Source organism: Cyprinodon tularosa, unplaced genomic scaffold (assembly GCF_016077235.1).
Source record: "Cyprinodon tularosa strain WSP-4 unplaced genomic scaffold, ASM1607723v1 ctg318, whole genome shotgun sequence".
Classification (NCBI taxonomy): domain Eukaryota; kingdom Metazoa; phylum Chordata; class Actinopteri; order Cyprinodontiformes; family Cyprinodontidae; genus Cyprinodon; species Cyprinodon tularosa.
The window spans coordinates 1,925,748-1,949,907 of NW_024039028.1; the positions used below are offsets into that span (position 1 = coordinate 1,925,748).

The 24,160-nt window shown below is 47.2% G+C and overlaps 1 protein-coding gene across 2 annotated transcripts in view; it reads left to right on the forward strand.

Moving 5' to 3' along the window:
* Window positions 1–21,275, forward strand: part of LOC119788487 (3'-5' RNA helicase YTHDC2) — a 41,154-nt gene extending 19,879 nt beyond the window's left edge. Inside the window, exons 11-31 of one of the 2 annotated variants that reach the window (XM_038292843.1) lie at window positions 393–528; window positions 807–933; window positions 1,049–1,114; window positions 2,962–3,140; window positions 5,673–5,766; window positions 6,217–6,304; window positions 6,403–6,483; window positions 6,581–6,663; window positions 10,132–10,237; window positions 10,395–10,514; window positions 10,582–10,854; window positions 12,204–12,330; window positions 12,411–12,616; window positions 14,792–14,978; window positions 17,045–17,142; window positions 17,232–17,351; window positions 17,415–17,566; window positions 17,672–17,816; window positions 20,226–20,435; window positions 20,506–20,688; window positions 20,770–21,275. In XM_038292843.1, coding sequence (XP_038148771.1) covers window positions 393–528; window positions 807–933; window positions 1,049–1,114; window positions 2,962–3,140; window positions 5,673–5,766; window positions 6,217–6,304; window positions 6,403–6,483; window positions 6,581–6,663; window positions 10,132–10,237; window positions 10,395–10,514; window positions 10,582–10,854; window positions 12,204–12,330; window positions 12,411–12,616; window positions 14,792–14,978; window positions 17,045–17,142; window positions 17,232–17,351; window positions 17,415–17,566; window positions 17,672–17,816; window positions 20,226–20,435; window positions 20,506–20,688; window positions 20,770–20,835 — 2,847 coding nt within the window. In that variant the 3' untranslated portion in view covers window positions 20,836–21,275. The remainder of the gene's footprint in view (window positions 1–392; window positions 529–806; window positions 934–1,048; window positions 1,115–2,961; window positions 3,141–5,672; window positions 5,767–6,216; window positions 6,305–6,402; window positions 6,484–6,580; window positions 6,664–10,131; window positions 10,238–10,394; window positions 10,515–10,581; window positions 10,855–12,203; window positions 12,331–12,410; window positions 12,617–14,791; window positions 14,979–17,044; window positions 17,143–17,231; window positions 17,352–17,414; window positions 17,567–17,671; window positions 17,817–20,225; window positions 20,436–20,505; window positions 20,689–20,769) is intronic. The other variant, XM_038292844.1, reaches the window with a different exon arrangement.
* Window positions 21,276–24,160: the final 2,885 nt, after the last annotated feature.

The window sequence follows — 24,160 nt, forward strand, 5'->3', positions numbered from 1 at the left end:
GTGAGGGATTGCTGAAGAGTCAATGAGTCGATGCAATCAGCTGGTTTTCCTTAGATAGAAAACTTTGAATCAATCTGACTGGATGATCTGGTGAACTGGAAAGTGACCTGAGATGACATGATGTGAATTGGAGCTATAGAAATAAACTGAATAGAATTCATTTCCTGAACCCCATCCCCGGATCCCTCCTACTGAAGGGAAAGGCTCCTGGTCTCCACTATTTAGCAGATAACCTGTTTTAGATGCAAACGATACGTTCTTTCTTCATGGCTGCTTTAAAAAAGACACAAATTTCCCATTTATTTCATTCTACGTATAAACTTAGCAAAGTGAGCTGACAGCTCTGCCGCCAGCAGGAGGCGCTGCCTGAACCTTTTCTTGCTGTATGACAGAGTGAGAAGGACCCAGAGCAGCTGAAGCCATGGCTGCTAAAGGAGATGGACTCCTGCATCTCCAGCATCTTCCTGCATGAAGACCAGGATGCTTTCAGCCAGCTCTTCAACCTCATCCTGCATGAACGGGTCAGCGGTAAGGTCATGTCCTCCGTCCCTTTCTGAAAACAAACACCTGGACCACTAGTCTTTGAAAGGCAGGAAGACAGTCCCTTTTTGAAGCCCTGGTCACACCTTGGCCAGAAGCTGAGTGAGATGGATCCTACCCTGGATAAACTGGCAGGAAGTGACAGGGCCGTAAGGAAATCACGTTTTGTCCTGTTTGGTAGAAAAATAATTAACTTGTTGGTGAGGTGAGTTGATACTGTCGAGTTGAGATGGAGCCTTATTGTGAAGGTGTTCTCCTCTGTTCAGTGGACTACACCCACAGTGAGACGGGCTCCACACCTCTGATGGCTTCAGCAGCGCGAGGATTCCTTCCAGAGATGCAGCAGCTGCTCTCCATGGGTGCTGACATCAACATGAGGGCATGTAACGGATGGTAGGAAGGCTCATCCTCCTGCCCCATGATGCAAAGCTCTGGTTCTGAGAACTAGTGGTGCCAGTTTCTAAAATGGACCAGGAACCACGTTTCAATTGTTCCTGTTGTGTTTCAGGACGGCGTTGGACTTTGCTGAACACTTCCAGCAGACGGATGCTGTGGATCTGCTGAAGACCTCCATGTGAGTCGGTTGAACTCTGTAGAGATCATGGATGCAAAAAGCTGCCTAAAGGTATCGTGGAGGATTGTCATGAATCGCCCTCTCCACTTAAAAACAATATTCACATGCAGAACCTTAACTCAGTTAACTGACTGTTCAGACAGATGATCACTGCTTTTTGCTCCGTTGGTCTCGTAACTCCTCCACTGCGCGGTGACTGCGCCATCTTTATTAGTCAACACTGTTGGGTAGTGACAACCTATGGCGACAAGGGGCCGCCTTGACAGCAAATCTCTCTGTGCAAAGCATTCTGGGATATATCTGCCTATTCTGAGGCCTGTCTTCACTTCGTAGACACTTTTTCTCTTCCGACCCTCGGCCATTTTCAAAGAACCGCGGTGAGAAAGGTGAGCTTCAATGACTGTCTGTAGCTCAACACAGATATACGCCTGAAAGTGCGCAGGAAAAGATGGCTAACGGGACGAGCATGTAGGACGGCTTTACTTAAACATATAACCAGAATGATTGACAGTTAGGAGGACCACCGATTGACATGATCCACCAGGAAATAAAAGATAATCCTTTATACCTTTAACTGAAACTGTGGATCAAAACTCTCAATCCAAACAGAACTGAACCATCTAACATGACCTGCGACCCCTGATTAAAATATTAACATCAGGTTTTCAGGCTTGTTGGATTTTATTCTGAGGAGCGTTTGGAAAACACTCAAAGCCCCCTGATAATAATAACACTGGTTCATCTCTGGTCCTGTGAAGCTGGGTTATGCCTGACACATCTCTGGTCCACCTTGAAATGAGACGGGCAGAACCATGCGTTTGTGGCCAACACTAGGGGGCCGTGTAGAGAGACAGACTGCAAAACCAAACTACCTGTAGAAATATAAAATAAATCAGTTTCTCACATTTTCCACAACAGTAAAGTTGTTTCTTTAACTATCTGTTGATGGCGGTTTGGTGATGATGCTTCTCCGCCATCTGTCTGCACTGAGCTCTCTGCAGGGACATCAGGCCGCATGGGGAGGCATGGGTGCTAAAGTGTGCATGGGCATGCAGTCTTCATGGGTCGAGATCAAACCAGGCTTTAGGCTTCTGGACCTAAAAGTTCTCCATCAGGTTTTCTGGCTGTTCTTAATTCCTTACTTTCTATGACCAAAGGTGTTGATGGCAGCAGCACAGCTGATATTTCTCTCCAGGATGGAGTCACAGCCAAACAGGAACAGACCAGATGAAGCTACTATGAGAAAAAGCAGAGAGAGCAGAACGTTAGAGATTGAACTAACAGATTCTGCAGAGTGGGAGAATAGAGATAGAATGAAGCAGAATGATGAAAAAGGGGTCCCTATGTCCTCCAGCAGTCTAAGCCTATAGCAGCAGAACTATAGAGATAGATCAGGATAACCTGAGCCACTCTAACTAGAAGCTTTATCAAAGTTCTATTCTGGATTTAACATGAAGCTAATGAGGAGAAGTTAGGATAGGAGAGATAGGATCTCTGTTTTTCACCATTTGCTGATCATGTTTTGAATAATTAGATCCTGAAATTGTTTGGTATCTAAAGAAGGCCTCAAAGCAGGTCCAGATCCCCGCAGCCTTTCCCAGTTCAGCAGCTTTACTTAGTTGACCTGATTCTAGGATTGGATGGTTTCCTCTCCAGCATCTGGGGATATCTTTTTATTCATGATTCATTTTCATAATGACTAGAGGCCCCCCCGGTAAAAAAAAAAGGGTTCCAGAAGCACAACAGTCTAGTAGTCCCTTGCTGTAGGTTTTACCTGCTGGTTTCTAAGCAGTCTGGGCCGTAGATGTGTTGGACCAGACTGGAAAAGTGTTTGTGTTGCTGTGCAGACCTCTGCGGCAGGCAGAAGACCGGGAGGAATCCACTTTGATCCACTGCAGCCCCACGGAGCTGAGCAGCGAGGCACAAGAGCTCCTTAGACAGTACCACCACAGCTTCGATGACCAGCAGGTGGACCTGGACCTCATCATGACGCTGCTTCTCAACATCTGCACCAACACCAATGAGGGTGAGGCTTCCCACTCGTTTACAGAGCAGCTGGAAGGAGGCTGAATGTTCTCTCTGTGGTTGGTTTGTCTTCATCAAAGCTTGGTGAGGCGCTGCAGGTGGCTCCATTTTGGGGCTCCACAGCTTCTCCTTAATGACTTAGGGAAACATTCAGGCTCAATGCTGAATATGGAGCCTTCAGGCCGCTGCTGCTCCCTCAATCCAGAAGCTGGCAGACCTTCATGTGGCTGGAAGATAAAATCTGCACATCTAAACCAGAAAGATGCCTGTAATTAAAGGTCTGCTGCTGATGGACATGAAGTATTGCTAATAGGGGATCTAGTCTGGGAGAACTGATACCGTAAATTAGCTCCAGGGTTGTTTTTCCATCTCTCAGATGGTAACGTTCACTTTCACTTCACCAAGGTTTATTATTTTGCTGTCATTCTTAGATATAATCCAAAATAGAAAGAAGAGCAGAAGAATAGTTTCCCTCCTTTGGAAACGCTGAGGTCCAGACAGGCTTTCAGCTAGACGTGCATATGGCCATACATTGTATTTTTTACTTGAAATATTAGTAATTTTACACCCGTTTTGGATATGTACGGCTTTGGTACGCCCGAATTTCCCCCGAAATATGGTGGAATATCTAACATCCCTACAGTAAACCTCATTTGCGGGAACAAGCACGCTGCGCTGTTTGCAAGCAGGTTAGCTTGAAACATTAAAAAATCTTCCGAAAACTCATCGAATGCCTGATAGCTATAGGATTTTTTTTTCGTTCTTTGGGACAGTGCTGTCCGTGGAATGGGGGGAGAGCAACAGCTAAACCCAAGAATACGCTGTACAATACTTTTAATCGTTGTATTCAGCTGCAGCTCACACTGTATGACGAAAGCCTCGCTGCAGGCCGTTAGCCTCTTTGCATGCAGTTAGCCTCTTTGCATGCAGTTAGCCTCTTTGCATGCAGTTAGGCTCGCTCCATGCAGTTAGCCTCTTTGCATGCAGTTAGCCTCTTTGCGTGCAGTTAGCCTCGCTGCATGCAGTTAGCCTCGCTGCATGCAGTTAGCCTCTTTGCATGCAGTTAGCCTCTTTGCATGCAGTTAGCCTCGCTCCATGCAGTTAGCCTCTTTGCATGCAGTTAGCCTCGCTACATGCAGTTAGCCTCTTTGCATGCAGTTAGCCTCTTTGCATGCAGTTAGCCTCGCTCCATGCAGTTAGCCTCTTTGCATGCAGTTAGCCTCGCTGCATGCAGTTAGCCTCGCTGCATGCAGTTAGCCTCGCTGCATGCAGTTAGCCTCTTTGCATGCAGTTAGCCTCTTTGCATGCAGTTAGCCTCGCTCCATGCAGTTAGCCTCTTTGCATGCAGTTAGCCTCGCTGCATGCAGTTAGCCTCTTTGCATGCAGTTAGCCTCTTTGCATGCAGTTAGCCTCGCTCCATGCAGTTAGCCTCTTTGCATGCAGTTAGCCTCGCTGCATGCAGTTAGCCTCGCTGCATGCAGTTAGCCTCGCTGCATGCAGTTAGCCTCTTTGCATGCAGTTAGCCTCGCTGCATGCAGTTAGCCTCGCTGCATGCAGTTAGCCTCGCTGCATGCAGTTAGCCTCGCTGCATGCAGTTAGCCCCGCTGCATGCAGTTAGCCCCGCTGCATGCAGTTAGCCTCTTTGCATGCAGTTAGCCTCGCTGCATGCAGTTAGCCTCTTTGCATGCAGTTAGCCTCTTTGCATGCAGTTAGCCTCTTTGCATGCAGTTAGCCTCTTTGCATGCAGTTAGCCCCGCTGCATGCAGTTAGCCTCTTTGCATGCAGTTAGCCTCGCTGCATGCAAAGAGGCTAAAGTCTAGTCTAAAACGTATATTAATATTTTTCCAAAAATATTTAGCTTTTATGATAAAATTTTTTATTTGTTTTTTTTTATGTCTCAAGGTCATTGGGTGAGTGGGTTGGCACGCTAGCGCCCTCTTTTGGCCACTGGTACTAAGATGAAAATGTGACAATCAAGTTTCAGATTAGTTTCAGTGTCGGCTGGACAGAAATAAAAACAGCTCTGCTCTTGTTCCCCTGTTGGTTTGCAGGTTGTGCTGTTATTTATAGACCGTTGGTCATTGATGTTCAACTTGTTTATGTAGCAATCAAGTTTCACCTTTAGCCGTGAGTTTAAGTTACACTGAAACAATGCACATAGAAAAATCTCATGTCTTCCTTAGGAAACTTCCACCTCTAGTCAAGCACACATGCGTCCCTTAATCAGGACTAAAGTATTGTTGGAACAAAGACTAAAAGTTAGCTGCATTCCATCTCAAACAGCAGGAAATAACACAAAGCCTAAAGAGGTGATGCACCAAGGTGTGCAGCCTATGATGTTTTCCTGGCTAAAAGCCTGGGTCCTTCAGAACAGGCGTTAGCTTCCAACCTTCTGCAGCTAAAGGAACCAGAGTTTATCTCTGTTCCCTGAGGACTGATTAGAAACAGGCCAGCTTCTGCTTCCTGATTCAAACGGTTTCTGATGGCCTTCTGATCCTGACCAGCTGTCTGACTGTAGCACTTTCCTCTGCAGGCGCTGTCCTCATATTTCTTCCTGGATACGATGAGATTGTGACGTTGAGGGACCGCATCTTCTCTGACGATAGGATGTCCACACAGTCTGAGAGGTACTGTATGTCCGTCTGAGCAAACAGGAAGGAGATCAGATGGACGCCAAATCAGTGGGTTCTTCTGTGATCTACCTCAGATTCCTGCATGTCGGCCTTCTAGACCGTCAGCCACTGACTCAGAGCCAACTGGTCTGCTGCTGAATCGCCTCAGTGTTGCTAGTTTAACAGCTTAGATTTATTTATTTGACAGGGACAGTGTACATTAAAAAGCATTCCTGCAAATGCACCGGAATTAGCCAAAAGGCTAATTTTCACATGTTGTTCCTGGACAGATCAAAGCTCATTTTAGCTCATTACTCTCTGACCAAAGCTGGACTGGAGATTTTAAAACGGTTGAAGCACATTGCAGGTTTCTGTGGATCAGATTATAATCTTCATCTCTGTTAGGCTTTGTTTCATATTGTTTGGCCTCAGTGTGTCCCTCTGTCTGGGTGCGTCTCCTCTCAGCTACCAGGTCTTCACGCTTCACTCAGACATGCAGACTCTGGACCAAAAGAGAGCCATGAAGCCAACTCCCTCCGGCGTCAGGAAGATAGTGAGTTACTAAAAGGGAAACAAATCCAAGCTTCGACTGTTCTGATCATCCCGGACGGAGGCTTTGCTCACCTGCTTTCTTCCATCTGGTTCTTTCAGATTCTTTCTACCAACATCGCTGAAACCAGCATCACCATCGATGACGTGGTCTTCGTCATCGATTCAGGGAAAGTCAAAGAGGTGCTGATCCCAGAACAGCAGTCGCAGCGTGAGCAGAACATGAAACATCCATCAGTTTAGTCACACGCTGCCTGTCTGTGGCCTTTCTCTGTGGCAGAAGTCCTTTGATACGCTGAGTCGTGTCTCCATGTTGAAGTCTGTCTGGATCTGCAAAGCCAGCGTCCTGCAGAGGAAAGGAAGGTGAGATCTGGATGTTTGTGATTCTAGAGCGTGGGTCGGCAACCCGCAGCTCTCTAGCGCCCCCTTGTGGCTTACCGGCACTTTTTCAGAGCAAACAAAATAAAAAAAGATGGATTTTGTTTTGTTTTAATATGGTGTATAGGATGACAAATATTATTTATGTTTTCCAAAGCTGTAAAAATGTGTATAATAGATAAATTTAAAATTTGTATCAAAGATTAGCTTCATATCCTGCGACACCTTTCAGTGCGGCACGGTGCCAGGCAGGTGGTATCGCCTTATTTGTGTTTCCATAGAGTCATGAAACCAGAATGTAGGAGCCGGCATTTATGCGAGACAGACAGCGGGAAGTTTCTAAACATTTATTAACAAAAAGAAACCAAACAGAGATGGAAAGCAGGGCTGTGGATCTGCAGATCTTTGGGGGGAAAGAGGATCATATTGTTACTGTGGTTTTATTTCCACATGGAGGTTTGAAATTAAAGGAGTCCTATTATAAATATTCCATTTTTGCCAAATCCTCAAAATAAAAATAACACAAAAAATCTGACTTTTTTTTATTGTATTTCTATAGTTGCATCGATGCAAGAAATCATAAAACATTAATCCTGTTATCCTCCTAACCCAGTACTGTCTGGGCTTCACATGTTATTAACCTCATTTATGAGCTCCAACAGTAGAAATGGCCACGCCCACCTAGCGTAGTGATGTCATCATCCACAGTTGTAGCAACATCTTTAAGGACGAAGAGTCTCCTTCCTCATTAATGACAGCATCTTATCCAGCAGGGATGGGGGGGGGGGCAGAGCAGCCATCGATGTTAGGCTAACGGGTTAGCATTGCTAACATTAGCCGAACTGCTGGCTAATGCTAATTCACGATGACGTTCGTAATTGGGAAATGAAAGCTTTGTTTGACAAACTGACTTCATATTAGCCATTCTTTGCTAATCCTAAAGGCAAATCGTTTAAATGTTATTTAATATGTGAGCAATATTAACCTCAGCAGGACCCGCCCCTCCCTGCCTCCGATTGGCTCCCTGGTCGTCATGCCTACAGCTAACCGATGTATTCACTAATAGCCAATTAGAAGCAGAGTAGTGCAGGTGATGCCTTCACCATCCTAGGAAAAAATGGGAAATTTGGCTTGGAGATTCTGCCTAATAGTGCAGATCATGATGGATTTAGATGTGGGTTCATGCAATGCTGATAGATGAAAGACTTTTAATCTGGTAGATCAGCTGCTATATGGGCTCAGACACCTAAAGCTATCCTGCCCTGTGGGAGAACTGAAGCTAGCTAAAAACACTGAGCTGACCTCTGACCTCCCTTCAGCATAGAGATGATTCATCATCATCAGACATGACCAACGTCCCAGTTATCTAAAACATCTCTACTAGTCCAAACTCTTCTCAGATGAGTCAGCAGAGAGAGAGTCCCTCCAACAGGAATGTTGAGCTTTCCTTCACATTCAGGGAGGATGGAGGACATCCTGGACCTGATCTCCTCTTAGATTAGGAAACCTTCTGCTCTTGGTGTTTATTTCCACCCAGCATCCATCTGACCATCTCCTCGTTGGTTTACCCCGCTGGGAGGAACCTGACCAACCAGAGGGTGTTTCCTGGTGGCGCTGCAGAAAACAGCAGGTTGTTTTGCATGTGTTCCTTCAAGTCTGCCTCTCCTCCAGACCATCACTCCTCTTCCTCCGTGTTTGACGCTAGATGTCCCTCTCTTTTTTTTAAACAGTGCTGGCCATGAGGATAATTGTCTTGATGCCAAAAAGAGCCCAACAGATTGTTCTTTTACAAGTGGAGCAGTACGGCTATCGCCATAGTGTTCAGCTTGATTTATGCATATAAATAGCTTTATTATATTTCATGCAGGGAGTTTTACAGATTATATGGACGCTGCAATGTAAGTAGAACAGTAAAGGAAAAACAGAAAAAAAGGAGAAAAGATGAAAGAAAGAGGAGATAAAAGAGAGATAATGATAAAACATCTTTAGTCTGCTTCATCACCTGCAAAGAGATGTAAAAAGAACAACACAACCAACGGATATAGTTTTAGATATAAATAAAATAAAGTAAAATCTTGAAAATATTGCTGAAGTGTAAGTAATATTATTTAATCTGACATGTATACTGTGGCAGCTGAATGTAGAATATGAACTTTCTGTGTGGAAGTGAATCTCTGAGTACCTGGAACCAAGCACCTGTAGTTGATGGTGAAAGTGCACTTGTGCATGTAAAGTTTATCCAGAGGAAAAATGCTCAATAGTGGTTGTGGAGAGCTGAAGAGGTGCCCCCTCCAGAGCACTGAAGCTGTTGCGCGCCTTTAGCTAGCATGCGCGTTTCCTGTCGCTTGCGCGGTGAATCGTGCCGCCTGCGCTGTGCGGAGATGCAGGGGAAACCGTATCTGATGGGGAAACGCAGCTCGACGTAACAGCGGTATTTCCATGTGGAAAACACTGTTTTGCTGCTGGAGTCCTCCTCACTCTCCATCTCTCTGTGTGTGCTGTACGTTAACACCCGCCAGCGGAAACACGTTAGTAACCCTGTTACTGTCAACGCTGTTACTCCCATCACTGCCCATATCCAATAATTCCAGGACCGTCGACCCAAAGGCACTGGTGGCCGGTCCCGGGATTACCGGATGACCCAATAGGTGAACCTAAAATCCGGATTGAATGGGGGGCCTGGGTCTGCTTTGGGCCTGGCTACCCACCCCACGCCCGGACCAGACAACCCCCAGAACCCTCCGTGTCTAAATGCGAGAGGGGATGGGGGGAGCTTTCCGAGGTGAGGCCCAAGAAACAGGAAACCCTCCTGTACTCTCAGAGTACAGCAGTATACTTTAAGCAGAGATGGGCATCCGGAACAGATGCTCCAACCTCCTCAGCTGGCTCCTTTCCACACGGAGGAGCAGCAACCGTACTCCAAGCTCCTCCCGTCTAACTGAGCTCCTCACCCCATCTGGAAGGGTACGCCCAGCCACCCTGCGAAGGAAACTCATTTCAGCCGCTTGTATTCACGATTCTTTGGGTCATTACTCAGATCTCATAACCATAGCTGATGGTGGGAACATAGATCCATGGGTAAATCCAGAGCTCTGTTTATTTAACTGGGGTGAATAGTTGAATACTTTTTTCCCACAACAGTTTGGCATTGTCAAGCAGGATTCAGCCTCAGTACTCTTAGAAGTTTAAAGGAGTCTGGCATCGAGGTCCCTGGAGGTCAGCAGGAGGATCAAAACAAACCATTTCTTTTTTGAGACGGCGAGATGAATCTTCTGTCCGGACACTTGAATGTAAATTTCAAAAACAACAGATTTAAAGATTTAAAGAAATCAAATTCTAGAAAAATGTGCTCAAACAAAGTCATCTAATTCTTCTTAATTTAGCGGGTAAAAGCTCTAAGTTAGAAGCTCCACTGAGCGTTGATGATGATCCTGTGGCGTTGTGTCTGTGCAGGGCGGGCCGCTGCAGACCGGGGATCTGCTTCCATCTTTTCAGTCGATTCCACTATAAGAACATGCAGGAGTTCCAGGTTCCACAGCTGCTCCGGATGCCGCTGCAGGTAAAGCTCAGACGCTTCCATCTTCCTCTGAAAGGATGCAGACGGCTTTAAAAACACCATGAAGCTGATCCGCCTTCTGTCACCGTAGAGGTTTTTGTTCAGCCCCATCAGGAGAGCTGATGTTTGAAAGCTAAAGGTGAGCTGGTGTGTTCCTCAGGAGCTGTGTCTGCAGACCAAGCTGCTGGCTCCTTCCTCCTGTCCAATCGCTGACTTCCTGTCCAAAGCTCCTCAGCCTCCTCCCACACATTCCATCCAGAGCGCAGTCCAGATGCTGAAGGTGAAACCTTCTCCTGAGGTCCATGACGTGTCTGCCCGTCCATAACGCATGTCTCCATGTCGCTCAGACCATAGACGCCCTGGACCAGAACGAAGACCTGACTGACCTGGGCTTCCACCTGGCCGACCTACCTGTGGAGTCCCACCTGGGTAAAATGGTGCTGTGTGGCGTCGTGCTCAAGTGCCTGGACCCCATTCTCACCATCGCCTGCAGCCTGGCCTACCGTGACCCGTTCACGCTTCCAGCTGAAAGCTCCCAGAAGAGAGCTGCTCTGCAGAGCCGCATGCACTTCACCGCCAGCACCTTCAGCGACCACATGGCCCTTCTCAGAGCCTTCCAGGTACACCGTCCATCCACAGGTACACAGAAACACGCTAAATCACTGAAGCCGCGGTGTTAGATGTTGATGCTGCAAGGCTCTCCTGTAGAGGTCCATCTCACAGCTCTGAAGGAGAAGCCTCTGACTGAAGACACTAACGTTTATTTAGCAAAGCAAGTGGGACCAATAAGAAGAGGAAAGTAAACTTGGTCTCCTGCTGGGAGCATGCAGGGGGAGTATGATGGGGTGTCACAAACAGACCAATGATGAGGCCTTCAGAAGCGTCCTCCAAAGAGCTGAGCCTGCAGGGATCAACCCGGCCGGGTTCCCATCGGGGTTAACCCTGGAGGTCACTGGTTCTGATGGGAACACGGCCGGGTTCCCATCGGGGTTAACCCTGGAGGTCACTGGTTCTGATGGGAACACGGCCGGGTTCCCATCGGGGTTAACTCTGGAGGTCACTGGTTCTGATGGGAACGCGGCCGGGTTCCCATCAGGGTTAACCCTGGAGGTCACTGGTTCTGATGGGAACACGGCCGGGTTCCCATCGGGGTTAACCCTGGAGGTCACTGGTTCTGATGGGAACGCGGCCGGGTTCCCATCAGGGTTAACCCTGGAGGTCACTGGTTCTGATGGGAACACGGCCGGGTTCCCATCGGGGTTAACCCTGGAGGTCACTGGTTCTGATGGGAACACGGCCGGGTTCCCATCGGGGTTAACTCTGGAGGTCACTGGTTCTGATGGGAACGCGGCCGGGTTCCCATCAGGGTTAACCCTGGAGGTCACTGGTTCGGATGGGAACGCGGCCGGGTTCCCATCGGGGTTAACCCTGGAGGTGACTGGTTCGGATGGGAACGCGGCCGGGTTCCCATCGGGGTTAACCCTGGAGGTGACTGGTTCGGATTGGAACGCGGCCGGGTTCCCATCGGGGTTAACCCTGGAGGTCACTGGTTCTGATGGGAACACGGCCAGGAAGATGTTGCAGAAACAGTTTTCTAGTCAAACATCTTTGAATGTTTCTATAGAAATGTTCACTCTGGTTGTCGACGATCAGTGACCTGTTATGAAACGGTTAAGGACCTGGATGGATGGACTAGATGGTTGCAGGTGACTTTAGGTCCACCTCTGATGAACAGGACGATGAGTCGATATCTTCTGAATGGAGATGCTTCATCCATGGCTGTTTGAAACTGATGATGTTTACCTGCAGCTGTTTGTTAGAAGAGAAGCAAAGCCTCCATTCAGACTCGCCTCTTTATGTTTACTGAATGAAAACCTGTGGAGAGAAACACTGTCTACCCCGTACAGCTGAAGCGTGAGATGTTATTACATGCTCCTCTAGGAGCCGTTTAACCTTTGCTGTGTTTTAGGGATGGCAGAAGGCCCGCAGCGAGGGCTGGGATAGATCGTTTTGTGAGAAGAACTTCCTGTCCCAGTCTACCATGGACATGATTCTGGGCATGAGGACACAGCTGCTGGGACAGCTCCGTGCTATCGGTCGGTTCTCCTCTGGTTTCTCCTGCAGGCCACTCACCTGTTCTATGTCTGCTAACGGGGGCAGCGTTTTTCTCCTGCAGGTTTTGTGCGCGCCCGCGGAGACAGCGACATCCGCGACGTCAATCTGAACTCTGAGAACTGGGCGGTGGTGAAGGCGGCGCTGGTGGCCGGCATGTATCCCAACATAGTTCACGTCAACAGGAAGGCCTCTCTGCTGTGCAGTCACCGAGAGAAGAAGGTCCTTTGCCATCCAACGTCTGTTCTCAGCAAGCTGCAGCTGAAGGAGGTAGGACATCCACAGAGGGAGCTCCGTTTGCTCAAAGTCATTATTCTCACCTCTCTTTTAACGTTCTAAGTTTAGTATTTCTATGGTTATTCTGACAAAAACATTTAAAATCTCTGAAAGTATTTGTTCCAAATTCTTTCTGTTATGTCCTGCTGCTTCATCTCTGATCCTCATTAAGGTCATGAGGATTCAAAAAGTAGTTAGAATCTATGTTGAAGTGAGAAAGTCCTCCTGAAAACATGGTCTGTGCAGTCAGTTCATCCAGATTACAGAAGCTCAGGAGATGCTGCTCTAAACGCACGCCAACAACCGATCTCTATTTATTCCCTGATTGCTGATTGACCGTTGGTACTGCGGGGTTGAAGTGAAGCCGTCAGCCGCCATATTGGTACTCCCTAGTTAGACCGGTTGTAATGTAAACAATCAGTGCTACAGCATCAAACAATGATGATGTTCTCATTTTCAGGGAGACTTCAGACTTTTAAAATAAAGATAAATTTATCACTTTGACACAGACTGGCTGTTCCATAGCATCAGCAGATTAACTTTAACTTATTATAAATAAATAGGAACATCATATTGCATAGTCATTATGACGTCAATGAAGTCTATAAACCATCTAATATAACATGTTATACAAACCATCACAATAAAATTAATGTGTTAATAGAGCAGAATAATACAGATGAGCCAAAAGAGCTAAAATGATGTTCATGTAACATACATGGATTTATTACATTGTTATTGTAACATATTACACATAATTTCAAGATTTAACATAAAGACTGAATGAAGTTCATGTCTGTTAATGCTTTAGTGTTTTCCTGTTTGCAGATTGTGCATGAATGATTCCATCTCTGCATCAGCCTTTAGAAATGTTTCAGTTGCTTTTTCTCCATCAGTATAACCTGCAATATATTTCATGACTTTTTCAAATGAGAAATACAACAAACTCTATAAAAACTACAGCATCATCCACCTAATAAAGAGTTAATACATTTCCCAGTGAATGACTTTCTATTTCCTCTACTTTCTATTTTCTAACCTTAGACCCAATGTCAGTGTCTAACTCAGTCAATGTCTTCCAGTCAGTCTGAGATAGTCAGACTAATGTTAGTCTGCAGACTAATGTTAGTCTGCAGACTAAACTATAGGATCCATCGGCTATAGATGGATTTATTGCTTAGTTCATCCACTGACTGGGAAATTACCAGGAACGTCTTCCTGCAGACAGAAAACTGCTGGTTTCTGCACAGGGAGGCATTTTAATGCACGGCTCCATGGGAGTGGGGAGTACCAATATGGCGGCCAGTAGCTTCACTTTGTTTCAGGCAATCAGCAAAACAGTGAATAAATAGAGCCCAGTGACTTCCACCATAGACTTTGCTGCTCTAAGCGCGTCCGGTGTGAACGTAGCATTACACTGCAAAATACTAAAACCATTTTTTTCCAAAAATAAGTTCATTCTTTCCTAAATTCAGACCCTCTGGCAATGGAACAAGATAATTTATATTTATATTAAGAAATAAACAATTGCATTGTCTTATTTCAAGCACATATTATCTGATTATCTTATTTAAAGAGTAAAAACACTCATTCCATTGCAGATCATCAGATTAAGGATAAATCCGCTTCATTTACGAACGTTTAACTCATTGTTTTTGCAGTGGAATACCGTCCAGGGATGCGCGCCCCTCAGGGGAACAGGTGACTGACACGCAGAGCTGCTGACCTGACACCTGCGCTCAGAACATCCAGGGTCAGATCAGGATCCAGACTCGTTCAGATCAACCTGCTTCATTCGTTCAGTAGAAACCAAGCAGGTGCTGCTTCCTCAGCCAGGTTTCAGTCATCCAGACCATCAGGTCGATCACAGATTCATGGATCGACTGAATGTCTAAATAAACATTTCTTATCCACCTCTCTGACTGAAAACATCAGATTTATTGAGTTTTCAGGTGATGGGGCATTCAGGTGCTCGTTAGAAATCCCAGCGCTCACTAATTTGCTTTCAGACAGAGTTACTGGTCTTTTCTCTAGTCCATTAATCCCGGAGACGTTCTTCAGGTAACTGAAGAACGTCGTTGTTCCTGTATCCTCTGAAGGTTCAGGTCTGAGTCCAGATTGAGAGATTTCTAGCTGGATTAGCTGAGGCGTCGCTTCTTTTGTGTTCAGAACAGCTCCAGGTTAACCCAGAGCCTCCCCACCGACTGGCTGATCTACGACGAGATGAGCAGAGGTCATCGTGTGGCCAGTGTCCGCTGCTGCTCCGTGGTGACCGCCATTACCGTGGCCGTGTTCGCCGGCGGGACCAGACCGGTCACCTCCACCCTCCATGAACCTGCTGGACAGAAAAGGAACGGTGAGTGAACCCGCTGAGGCTTCCTGACTCCCCAACATTCACTGAACACATGAAAATGTTTACCAAGGATGATCAATTCTATTCAGTTTATTTCTATAGCTCCAATTCACATCATGTCATCTCAGGTCACTTTCCAGTTCACCAGATCATCCAGTCAGATTGATTCAAAGTTTTCTATCTAAGGAAAACCAGCTGATTGCATCGACTCATTGACTCTTCAGCAATCCCTCACACTAAGCATGCTTGTAGCGACAGTGGAGAGGAAAAACTCCCTTTTAACAGGAAGAAACCTCCAGCAGAACCAGGCTCAGTGTGAGCGGCCATCTGCTGAGGCCCACTGGGGTTCAAGGAGACAGAAGCAGACATAGAAAAAGAAGCATAGATACAAAAGGCAACTGTCAACCAGCTCCACAGGCGGCCCCGTCCAGGAAACACACAGCCAGGCAGACGAGCTCCGAGCCAGCTCCCATGTCAGAGGATGAAGAGAGCACATCCAGTTAGTCACAGTCAGAGAAACAGGACTACACTGGAAAACAGGCCAAGCTCCAACATCTAGAAACAAAGGTGTTGATGGCAGCAGCACAGCTGATATTTCTCTCCAGGATGGAGTCACAGCCAAACAGGAACAGACCAGATGAAGCTACTATGAGAAAAAGCAGAGAGAGCAGAACGTTAGAGATTGAACTAACAGATTCTGCAGAGTGGGAGAATAGAGATAGAATGAAGCAGAATGATGAAAAAGGGGTCCCTATGTCCTCCAGCAGTCTAAGCCTATAGCAGCAGAACTATAGAGATAGATCAGGATAACCTGAGCCACTCTAACTAGAAGCTTTATCAAAAAGGAAAGTTTTAAGCCTAGCCTTAAAAGTAGACAGGGTGTCTGCCTCACGGACTAAAACTGGTAGTTGGTTCCACAGGAGAGGAGCCTGAGAACTAATCATTGATCCAAGTGCTGCCGAGATTTTTGGGCTTTTGTCTGGATCTAGTTTCCCTCCATGGATGGAAATGTCAGAGTGAAACCAAATGTTAAACAAAGATTAAACTTTATTAACCCATTAAGCCCTGAGGGTCTTAGTTCAAATTCTGTTCAGCTCTCAAACTATGAATTAGAAAGACAATTGTTTGTATCTGTGTGACAGAAAGGCATTGAGGAATATTTTCCAGGTGGAACCACTATTTTAAACGTCACCATGTCTGATTTATAGGTGATTAAAAATAGAAAAGAAATATTTAGTCTGATCCAATTTGTTTCCAAAATAAACAAAACACCATGAAAAGCCAATTAAAACTCCGGATGAAACCTCAGACTTTATAGATCCACATCTTGACTAGAACTCAAGCTAATTTGGGCTAATTAAGTTGAAGCATGTTTGTTCCAGAGGTTTCAGTGGGCAGAGTGCTAGGAGGAAATGGGATAATTTCACAGAGCCAAAAGTGCAAAAATGCATTTTTCTCTTCATAAAAGAGAATCTGTTCTGACAATTATGCTGATTTCCATTATTGGAGACCTTCTGCATAAAGCAAAGCCTTTGGTCCTTAGATTTAATCGTTATTTAATTGAAATTTACCAATAATATCAGCAAACTGAAAAGAAAATAAGAATAACAGAGCAGCTTATGGAACGCATGGCGGTTCCATCACCTGAAATGGTCTCACAATGACCTCTGACCCCTGCTTGGAAAGGTCTGAGCCTCTAGCTTCCAGTGATGGTGGCCATTAGGGGGCGGGGCTAAAAATATTACCTGCTGTTGCATTACTCCTGCAGACATCAGGTGGAATTTAAATCTCATTTTATTTGTTTACACAGCTATAAAACAAAACGTATTTGTGAAAAAATAATTTAGAAACATGTTTTATTAGCTGCCTTCAGCTGGTCTGGCTGTGAACCTCTGCAGGCTTTGGATGGACGGAGCGAGCAGAGTGGCCTCCTGTCCTCACTGGGCTGCAGGTTCTGGTTCTTTTTGTCTACCGGACCTGAAGGAGAACAGGAAGTCAGAGTCCTGAGGAGCGACATGCGTCGTTCGCTTTCCCTCTGATCTGTAACTACTTGCTGTCTTTGCTCCAAGCTGCAGATCATCTGCTGAATGAGCTGAGCGACAGCGAGCCAGAGGACCTCGCCCAGATGAAGATCGATGACTGGCTGGTTTTCCAGCTGGAGAGAGAGGTGCAGAGCGGTGGATCAGCCGTCTTAGTGATGATGAAGCAGGCAGAACCTCAGGACTTCAGCGCTCTGCTCCTCTCTCCTGTGGTCAGAACGCTGCGCTGCTGTGTGACCTCAGACAGAAGTGGCAGGAGCTGTTCATCAAGAGGATCCGCTGTCCCAGCAAGCCGTGGTCTCAGCAGGACGAGGCCGTCATCCAGACGCTGGTTTCTGTACGTCTCGCCTTCCATCTGAGCCTGACCCTTCCCTCTGGAGCTCACGCTGTCCTCTTCCAGGTGCTGGGAGCCGAGGAGCACGAGGCCGGCCTGCAGCAGCCTGCGGGGGTCGGCCAGCGGCCCAGGCCCATGTCATCAGAGGACGGACCCCGGTCCTCCATGAGGAACTCCAGGACCAGCCCCCAGGCCCCCGCTCACTCCAGGAACGACAGGTAAGCCTCTCTGACCCTTGACCTGGTGGCGCCCGGATCAGACTGTCGTTCTGCCAGGTCAGAGGTCCTGGAAGGCGTGCTAGATATGCTAATGGTTTCCCACAGGTCCAAACCGCTGCTGTTCTCTGACCAAATGAAGACCCACAGCAGCGACGGCATCTCCAAAGACCGCCCCCCCTCCTCCAGCACTTCCTCCCACTCAGCGAATCCAGACGGCTCTGATCCGATGGCCCCTTCGTCCTCAGGAAAGGTACCGGCAGTAGATGGAGCCGCTGTGAAGAGGAACGATAGCATTCAAACATTTCTAAACTAACAGGCTTATCGATTAACGGATCGTTCCTAAAGGAAGGAAACCAGAGAAATGCCAGAACCTCCCGATCTGCCCAGGATTTACTAAAGCCGGGCGTACACTGTGCGATTTTTTCACTCGTTGCACGCAGCTGCTGCTCACACTGTACGACTAAACCCTGAGGTTTAGTCGTACAGTGTTAGCAGCAGCTCACGATTTATGTTCGACCCGACGCTCTGATGCGATCTACCTGCTCTCACTGTAGGTCTATAAACCAGGTGGGACTCAGCTCCGCAGTGAGATGGCGCTACTGGGACTCGTCTATCTGGAAGCCAAACCTGTAGCAGAGGAACATGAAGCTCTCTAGAGTGAAACGCGCTGCCTTGGATATTTGGGCAATTTAGTGCTGAAAGCCCTGAAAAGAAAAGGAGACGACGGATTTGGAAAGACTCCATTTCACTCATTACTCCCCCCCCCCCCCCCCCCCCCCCCCCCCCCGCCATGCTGCTGGGTTTACATCTGAGAGGAAGAAGAAGAAGAAGAATCCTAGTTTGCCCACTGAGCGATTTACCCGCGACGGTCGGAAAAAAATAAAACCTCTTTGATTTTCTCCCGACCTCATGATTCCTGATCAGGAGGCGATCATGAGAGGCTGATCGCCGCTCGTAACCCCCTGTACTCCACGACTCACAATCAGGCTGAAAGTCGGCTCAATCGAAAAAATTCTCGCACGACTGGAAAATCGCACCGAAAATCGCAGAGTGTACGCCGGGCTTGACCCAGCAGAAAAATAATCAGCATCATGAACTCAGGTTTAGCATAACCACCAGGGCCGTTTCTCAATCTGTGTACCTGTGTCATCAACCTCAGCCCTGTTCCAATTCACAAGAGCAGCAGACCAAGAACGGACAATGTTCTGGCCCCTCCCTCTTTACCCAGCATGCATCAGAGCACACTTGTCCGTTCTCCAGACCGACAGCTGTCCCAGCATGCACTGCGTTAGCCAGGGCTAACGTCAGCCCGTCTACAGCAGCCACGGCTAATGTTAGCCCGTCTGCAGCGCCCAGGGCTAACGTCAGCCCGTCTGCAGCGGCCAGGGCTAACGTCAGCCCGTCTGCAGCGGCCAGGGCTAACGTCAGCCTGTCTGCAGCGGCCAGGGCTAACGTCAGCCCCTCTGCAGCGGCCAGGGCTAACGTCAGCCCCTCTGCAGCGGCCAGGGCTAACGTCAGCCCGTCTGCAGCGGCCAGGGCTAACGTCAGCCCGTCTGCAGCGGCAAGGGCTAACGTCAGCCCGTCTGCAGCGGCCAGGGCTAACGTCAGCCCGTCTGCAGCGGCCAGGGCTAACGTCAGCCCGTCTGCAGCGGCCAGGGCTAACGTTAGCCCGTCTGCAGCGGCCAGGGCTAACGTTAGTCCGTCTGCAGCGGCCAGGGCTAACGTTAGTCCGTCTGCAGCGGCCAGGGCTAACGTTAGTCCGTCTGCAGCGGCCAGGGCTAACGTCAGCCCGTCTGCAGCGTCCAGGGCTAACGTCAGCCCGTCTGCAGCGTCCAGGGCTAACGTCAGTCCGTCTGCAGCGGCCAGGGCTAACGTCAGCCCGTCTGCAGCGGCCAGGGCTAACGTCAGTCCGTCTGCAGCGGCCAGGGCTAACGTCAGCCCGTCTGCAGCGGCCAGGGCCAACGTTAGACCGTCTGCAGCGGCCAGGGCTAACGTCAGCCCGTCTGCAGCGGCCAGGGCTAACGTTAGTCCGTCTGCAGCGGCCAGGGCTAACGTCAGCCCGTCTGCAGCGGCCAGGGCTAACGTCAGCCCGTCTGCAGCGGCCAGGGCTAACGTTAGCCCGTCTGCAGCGGCCAGGGCTAATGTCAGCCCGTCTGCAGCGGCCAGGGCTAACGTCAGCCCGTCTGTAGCGGCCAGGGCTAACGTTAGCCCGTCTGCAGCGGCCAGGGCTAACGTCAGCCCGTCTGCAGCGGCCAGGGCTAACGTTAGTCCGTCTGCAGCGGCCAGGGCTAACGTTAGTCCGTCTGCAGCGGCCAGGGCTAACGTTAGCCCGTCTGCAGCGGCCAGGGCTAACGTTAGCCCGTCTGCAGCGGCCAGGGCTAACGTTAGCTCATCTAATTATCTTATTTTAGGATAAAAATACTAATTCCACTGCCAGATCATCTTATTCACCTGCTCAGATTAAGGCTAAATGACGTATTTCTAGATGGTTTTCCAGTGCAGCTAATGTCCACATGGGGCTTTATTCTTATTCATAGTGTGTGAGCTTCATGGGTAATTTTCTAAATTCAGTCGTTGTTTTCTCTGAAACCACAGCAGCTGCGGTTGTCCTCTCAGTTTAAACCAGCCTGCCTTTCTCTACATGCTTATTAAAACACAGTCTGCCCCGAAGCCTGGGCTCCAGAGGGCCATGCTTTCATCCGTGCGATACTTCATCATGAAGAGCAACAGCATGAGGAACGTAGAGATCTCTCAGGAGAAAGGCATCTGGTCCACCACACCAAGCAACGAGAGCAAACTCAGCCAGGCCTTCTTGGCCAACAGCCTGGTCCTCCTGGTCTTCTCGGTGCAGGGATCCGGACACTTCCAGGTATCGACCTTCTAACTCTGAGCTTTCCGGAACAGAAGCCTCTGTTTCCTAACGCGCCCGGCGTTTCCAGGGCTACGCTCGCATGACATCCGTGGTCAGCCAGGACAGCTGTCAGGACTGGGGCCTGACGGGCCTGGGGGGGCTGTTCAGCGTGGAGTGGATCCGTAAGGAGAGTCTGCCCTTCTCCCGCACGCAACACATCCTCAACCCCTGGAACGACAACAAGCGAGTTCAGGTCAGCAGGGACGGACAGGTGAGTCTATGGTTGGAGCGGCCGAAGCTCAGCGAGCTGACAGAGGGAGCCCACTGAACAGCAGCGTGTCTGTGTGTGTAGGAGCTGGAGCCGCAGGCTGGCGGCCAGCTGCTCCAGCTGTGGGAGGGGACGTCGGGGAACCACTAGCAGGCAGAGCTGGGATCCCTGCTGTGGATGACAACTTCCCCATTGCTAATGTTGCACACGTTTCACCTGAAGCCTCCTCCTCCAGGGTTTACCTCGCCATGGCTGCTCTCAGGACGTTCTCTGTTCCGTGGATCCAGGCCGGATCTGCTGTTGGTTTACTGCACTGAACTTTATTCTGGTTGGTTTAAGGTTTTATTCCTGGTTTCTACTTAAAGATCATCACTACTTCTGTCTCAACCTGTTTATTCTTTCATTAAAGTTCCTGTGATAAAATGATCATCCATCATTCAACAATACTTCACTCATGTTTTATCTCATAGTGGGAATGACTCCTGTAAATGTTTTTATCAGGTGTTTCTAAGCCCTCTGGAGGGATTAGGAGAGTCTCCTGTCTGATCCAGCAGACGAACATCTCAATAAAACACTGGTTTTAAAGGAAAGTCCCAGTTTCTAAATCAAAAGTAGATAAAACCTCAGAAACAGAAGTGAAAGATTTATAGGCAGATACTGGTTCCACTCAGGATCCTTCATGTCTCTCAATAATCCCTTAGATTCATTATCCACCCATAGAGCAAAACAGCCTCTAGGGTTCAATTCTTCATCGATTTACTAATAATGGATTAAAAATACTAGAAAAAACTCTTTTTAACTAAGAGAAGAGATTATTAAAGGAAAAGTCGATCATATTCAGAATCCAAACTTCTGAAAGTTCTTTAAATCTGAAATGATTCCATCCTGTTCAATAAATGATCAGTGTTTTTAATTCAGAGTAATTTTCATGTGAATGTGCTTTACTGGAGGCATCCATGTTTGTCAAAGAACACTACTGCCACCTACTGGTTAGTGACATTGTCACGGTGCGGTATCGGCTGTTGATCAAGTCCCAGTGCTGTATCTGGTGTTTGTCACAACGCGCTATTATCCAAGTCATCTTGAAAACATTCTTCTTCCAAATGTTGGCTACATATTACGGGTTTTTTCTCTGGCCAGAAGTTCGATGGCAAATCCTCCCTCTTCAAGTTGGCGATCCAACGACCAACCCGTCCGTGGAGGATCAGGAATCAGAAAGGTGGAATAACTCTTTGTTTCACTTTTACCCGATGTATTCCAGCATCCAGCTGCCATGCACGTGGGCATTGTCAGTTTCACTATAGCTCTGGTGAATTTCAATGGTGAAGTCCTCTGGAAATCTTCAATAATTGTTGTTGATTGCAGATGTGTCTAGTAGTTCCCATTGATTTAGCTTGTAAAGCGGGGAGAATGGCGCTAGGCTTACCGCACCGTGACGTCACTGCTGGAAGATGGCAGGAGGGAGGGGCTACTATATTTGGGCAAAGATGGCCGCTCCCAGACTCTGTGATCACCATAAATTTTTATTTTATTTTTTTACTGATTAACACTAAATTGATTAAATCACACTGAACGTATTAGTTTCAGGTATAAATAATGATCCATTGATCATTCCTTGCTCAGCCGACTTTTCCTTTAAGTCTTTTGTGGCGTCATCGATCCACCAACAGAGCTGCTGCTGGCTGAGAGGTTTTTTGAACTGTGACGCGTCTCCAAGAAGCCATCATGAGCCTCACTGACACTCACACTAAACATGCTTGCAGCGACAGTGGAGAGAAAAAACTCCCTTTGAACAGGAAGAAACCTCCAGCAGAACCAGGGGTCTGTTTTAGAAGGAAAGTTTTCTAAACCTGAAACTCTGACTTTTCCGTTTCACAAAGACAGTTTCCTCATCCTCTGTTTCTGTTGCCATAGTAACACCCTCCCAGCACTAACCTGGGCAGCAGCAGGTTTCCTTCAGTAAACTCAGTGTCCTCTGTCTCCGCTCTCCTTACAGCCAATCACGCTGCTTTATTTCCTAATTTGGTCAGATTTTTATTGTAGTTTTGTGCATAAAAAAAATATACAAATCATCATTAGGTCCGTTAGACACATTAGGTTTTAAAAACATTCCATGTCTGTTTGATGAGGATCTTATCAAAGAATGAGCTGCATCAATTCACAGAGCATCAAATATTTATAGGGAGAGGATTCTACAGCTCAGTGACAGGAGAGGAGATTACTGGTTACGGTTTGTTTAATATGAGCGACATGCAGATCATTTTATTTTTATTTAGTTATATTTACAGTAAATGAAGAACTGATGAGATTATTTTCAGATTACACATTAATAGATTCATTAATTCCACAGGAGAAAAGGAATTATTCAGGATTAGGATTGACTCTGAGATTTACTGTGTAAAAGAAGACAGACAGCTGAGGAGGAACCCATGAGATGATGAACAGATTCTATCTGTTAGAAAAACGTTTTTAGACTTTATCTTCACCTGCTGAATATCTATTCCTGATTTGTGAAAAAAACATTCTTTGTTTAGACGACCATTTCAAACAAAATGATATTCTTCACATCTAGAATAAAAAATCTGGATGTTTAGAAATTAATTTCAGATCTCCATATTCCTATAGTGGTCAGCATTTGTATTATTTACACTATGAAGAAATAGATTTCAGATATCATAAATACATATTCAGTCAATCTGAGTAATGTCAGAAGGGCCACTTAAAATTTTTAAACATTTCTAGATATATAGAACTTCATTCTAGTATAATTTAGTGTTTTTATCTGCTGAAATTGTTACTTAGACGACTTTTATTGTCATTTTGTAAATAGAAAACAAAGTTAAATTTAGTACAGCTTTTCAGACACTAAATGAACATTTCATTCCATAAAGCGCAGCAGTGACCAAATATAAACAATGTGAAGAAAATGCACTGATATGGAAGTTCAGAGCATGAAATTACATATAATATGATCTATAGATTGAATATTATAACATAAATACCCTAAACATTTTAATTACGCAGTGTTTTGGTTCAGTGTTATCAGTGTCTGTGACTTTCCACAGTGACTCTAATCTGAACTATTAACCAAAAGGAGCTTAGAAGGAACCTCTGATGATCCAGCAGGACCTGATGTGGTCCTCAGGCTGCTGAGCTGCTAGCTGGGAAATCAGCGGCTGGACATTGTCCCCCAGCAGGACCGTGTCCCCGGTTAATGTCTCCCTGCTGCTCCAACCTGCTGCTCCTTCCTCACCTGCAGGTAGGTTGACTCTGATCTTTTCATCAAACTGGACCTAAAGAGTAGATGGTTAAACTGGTCCCTGTTCAGACTGCCCTCCTCCCTTCACACCCCGCTCTGGTCTGCCTGTCAGGTGAGTCTTCTGGCCCCGCCCACAGCAGGCCACCTGTGGATCAGGCCAATCAGAAAGCTGCACTGGGACCGGCTCTGCTGCTGTTCTCTCCTGGTTCTTCAAAG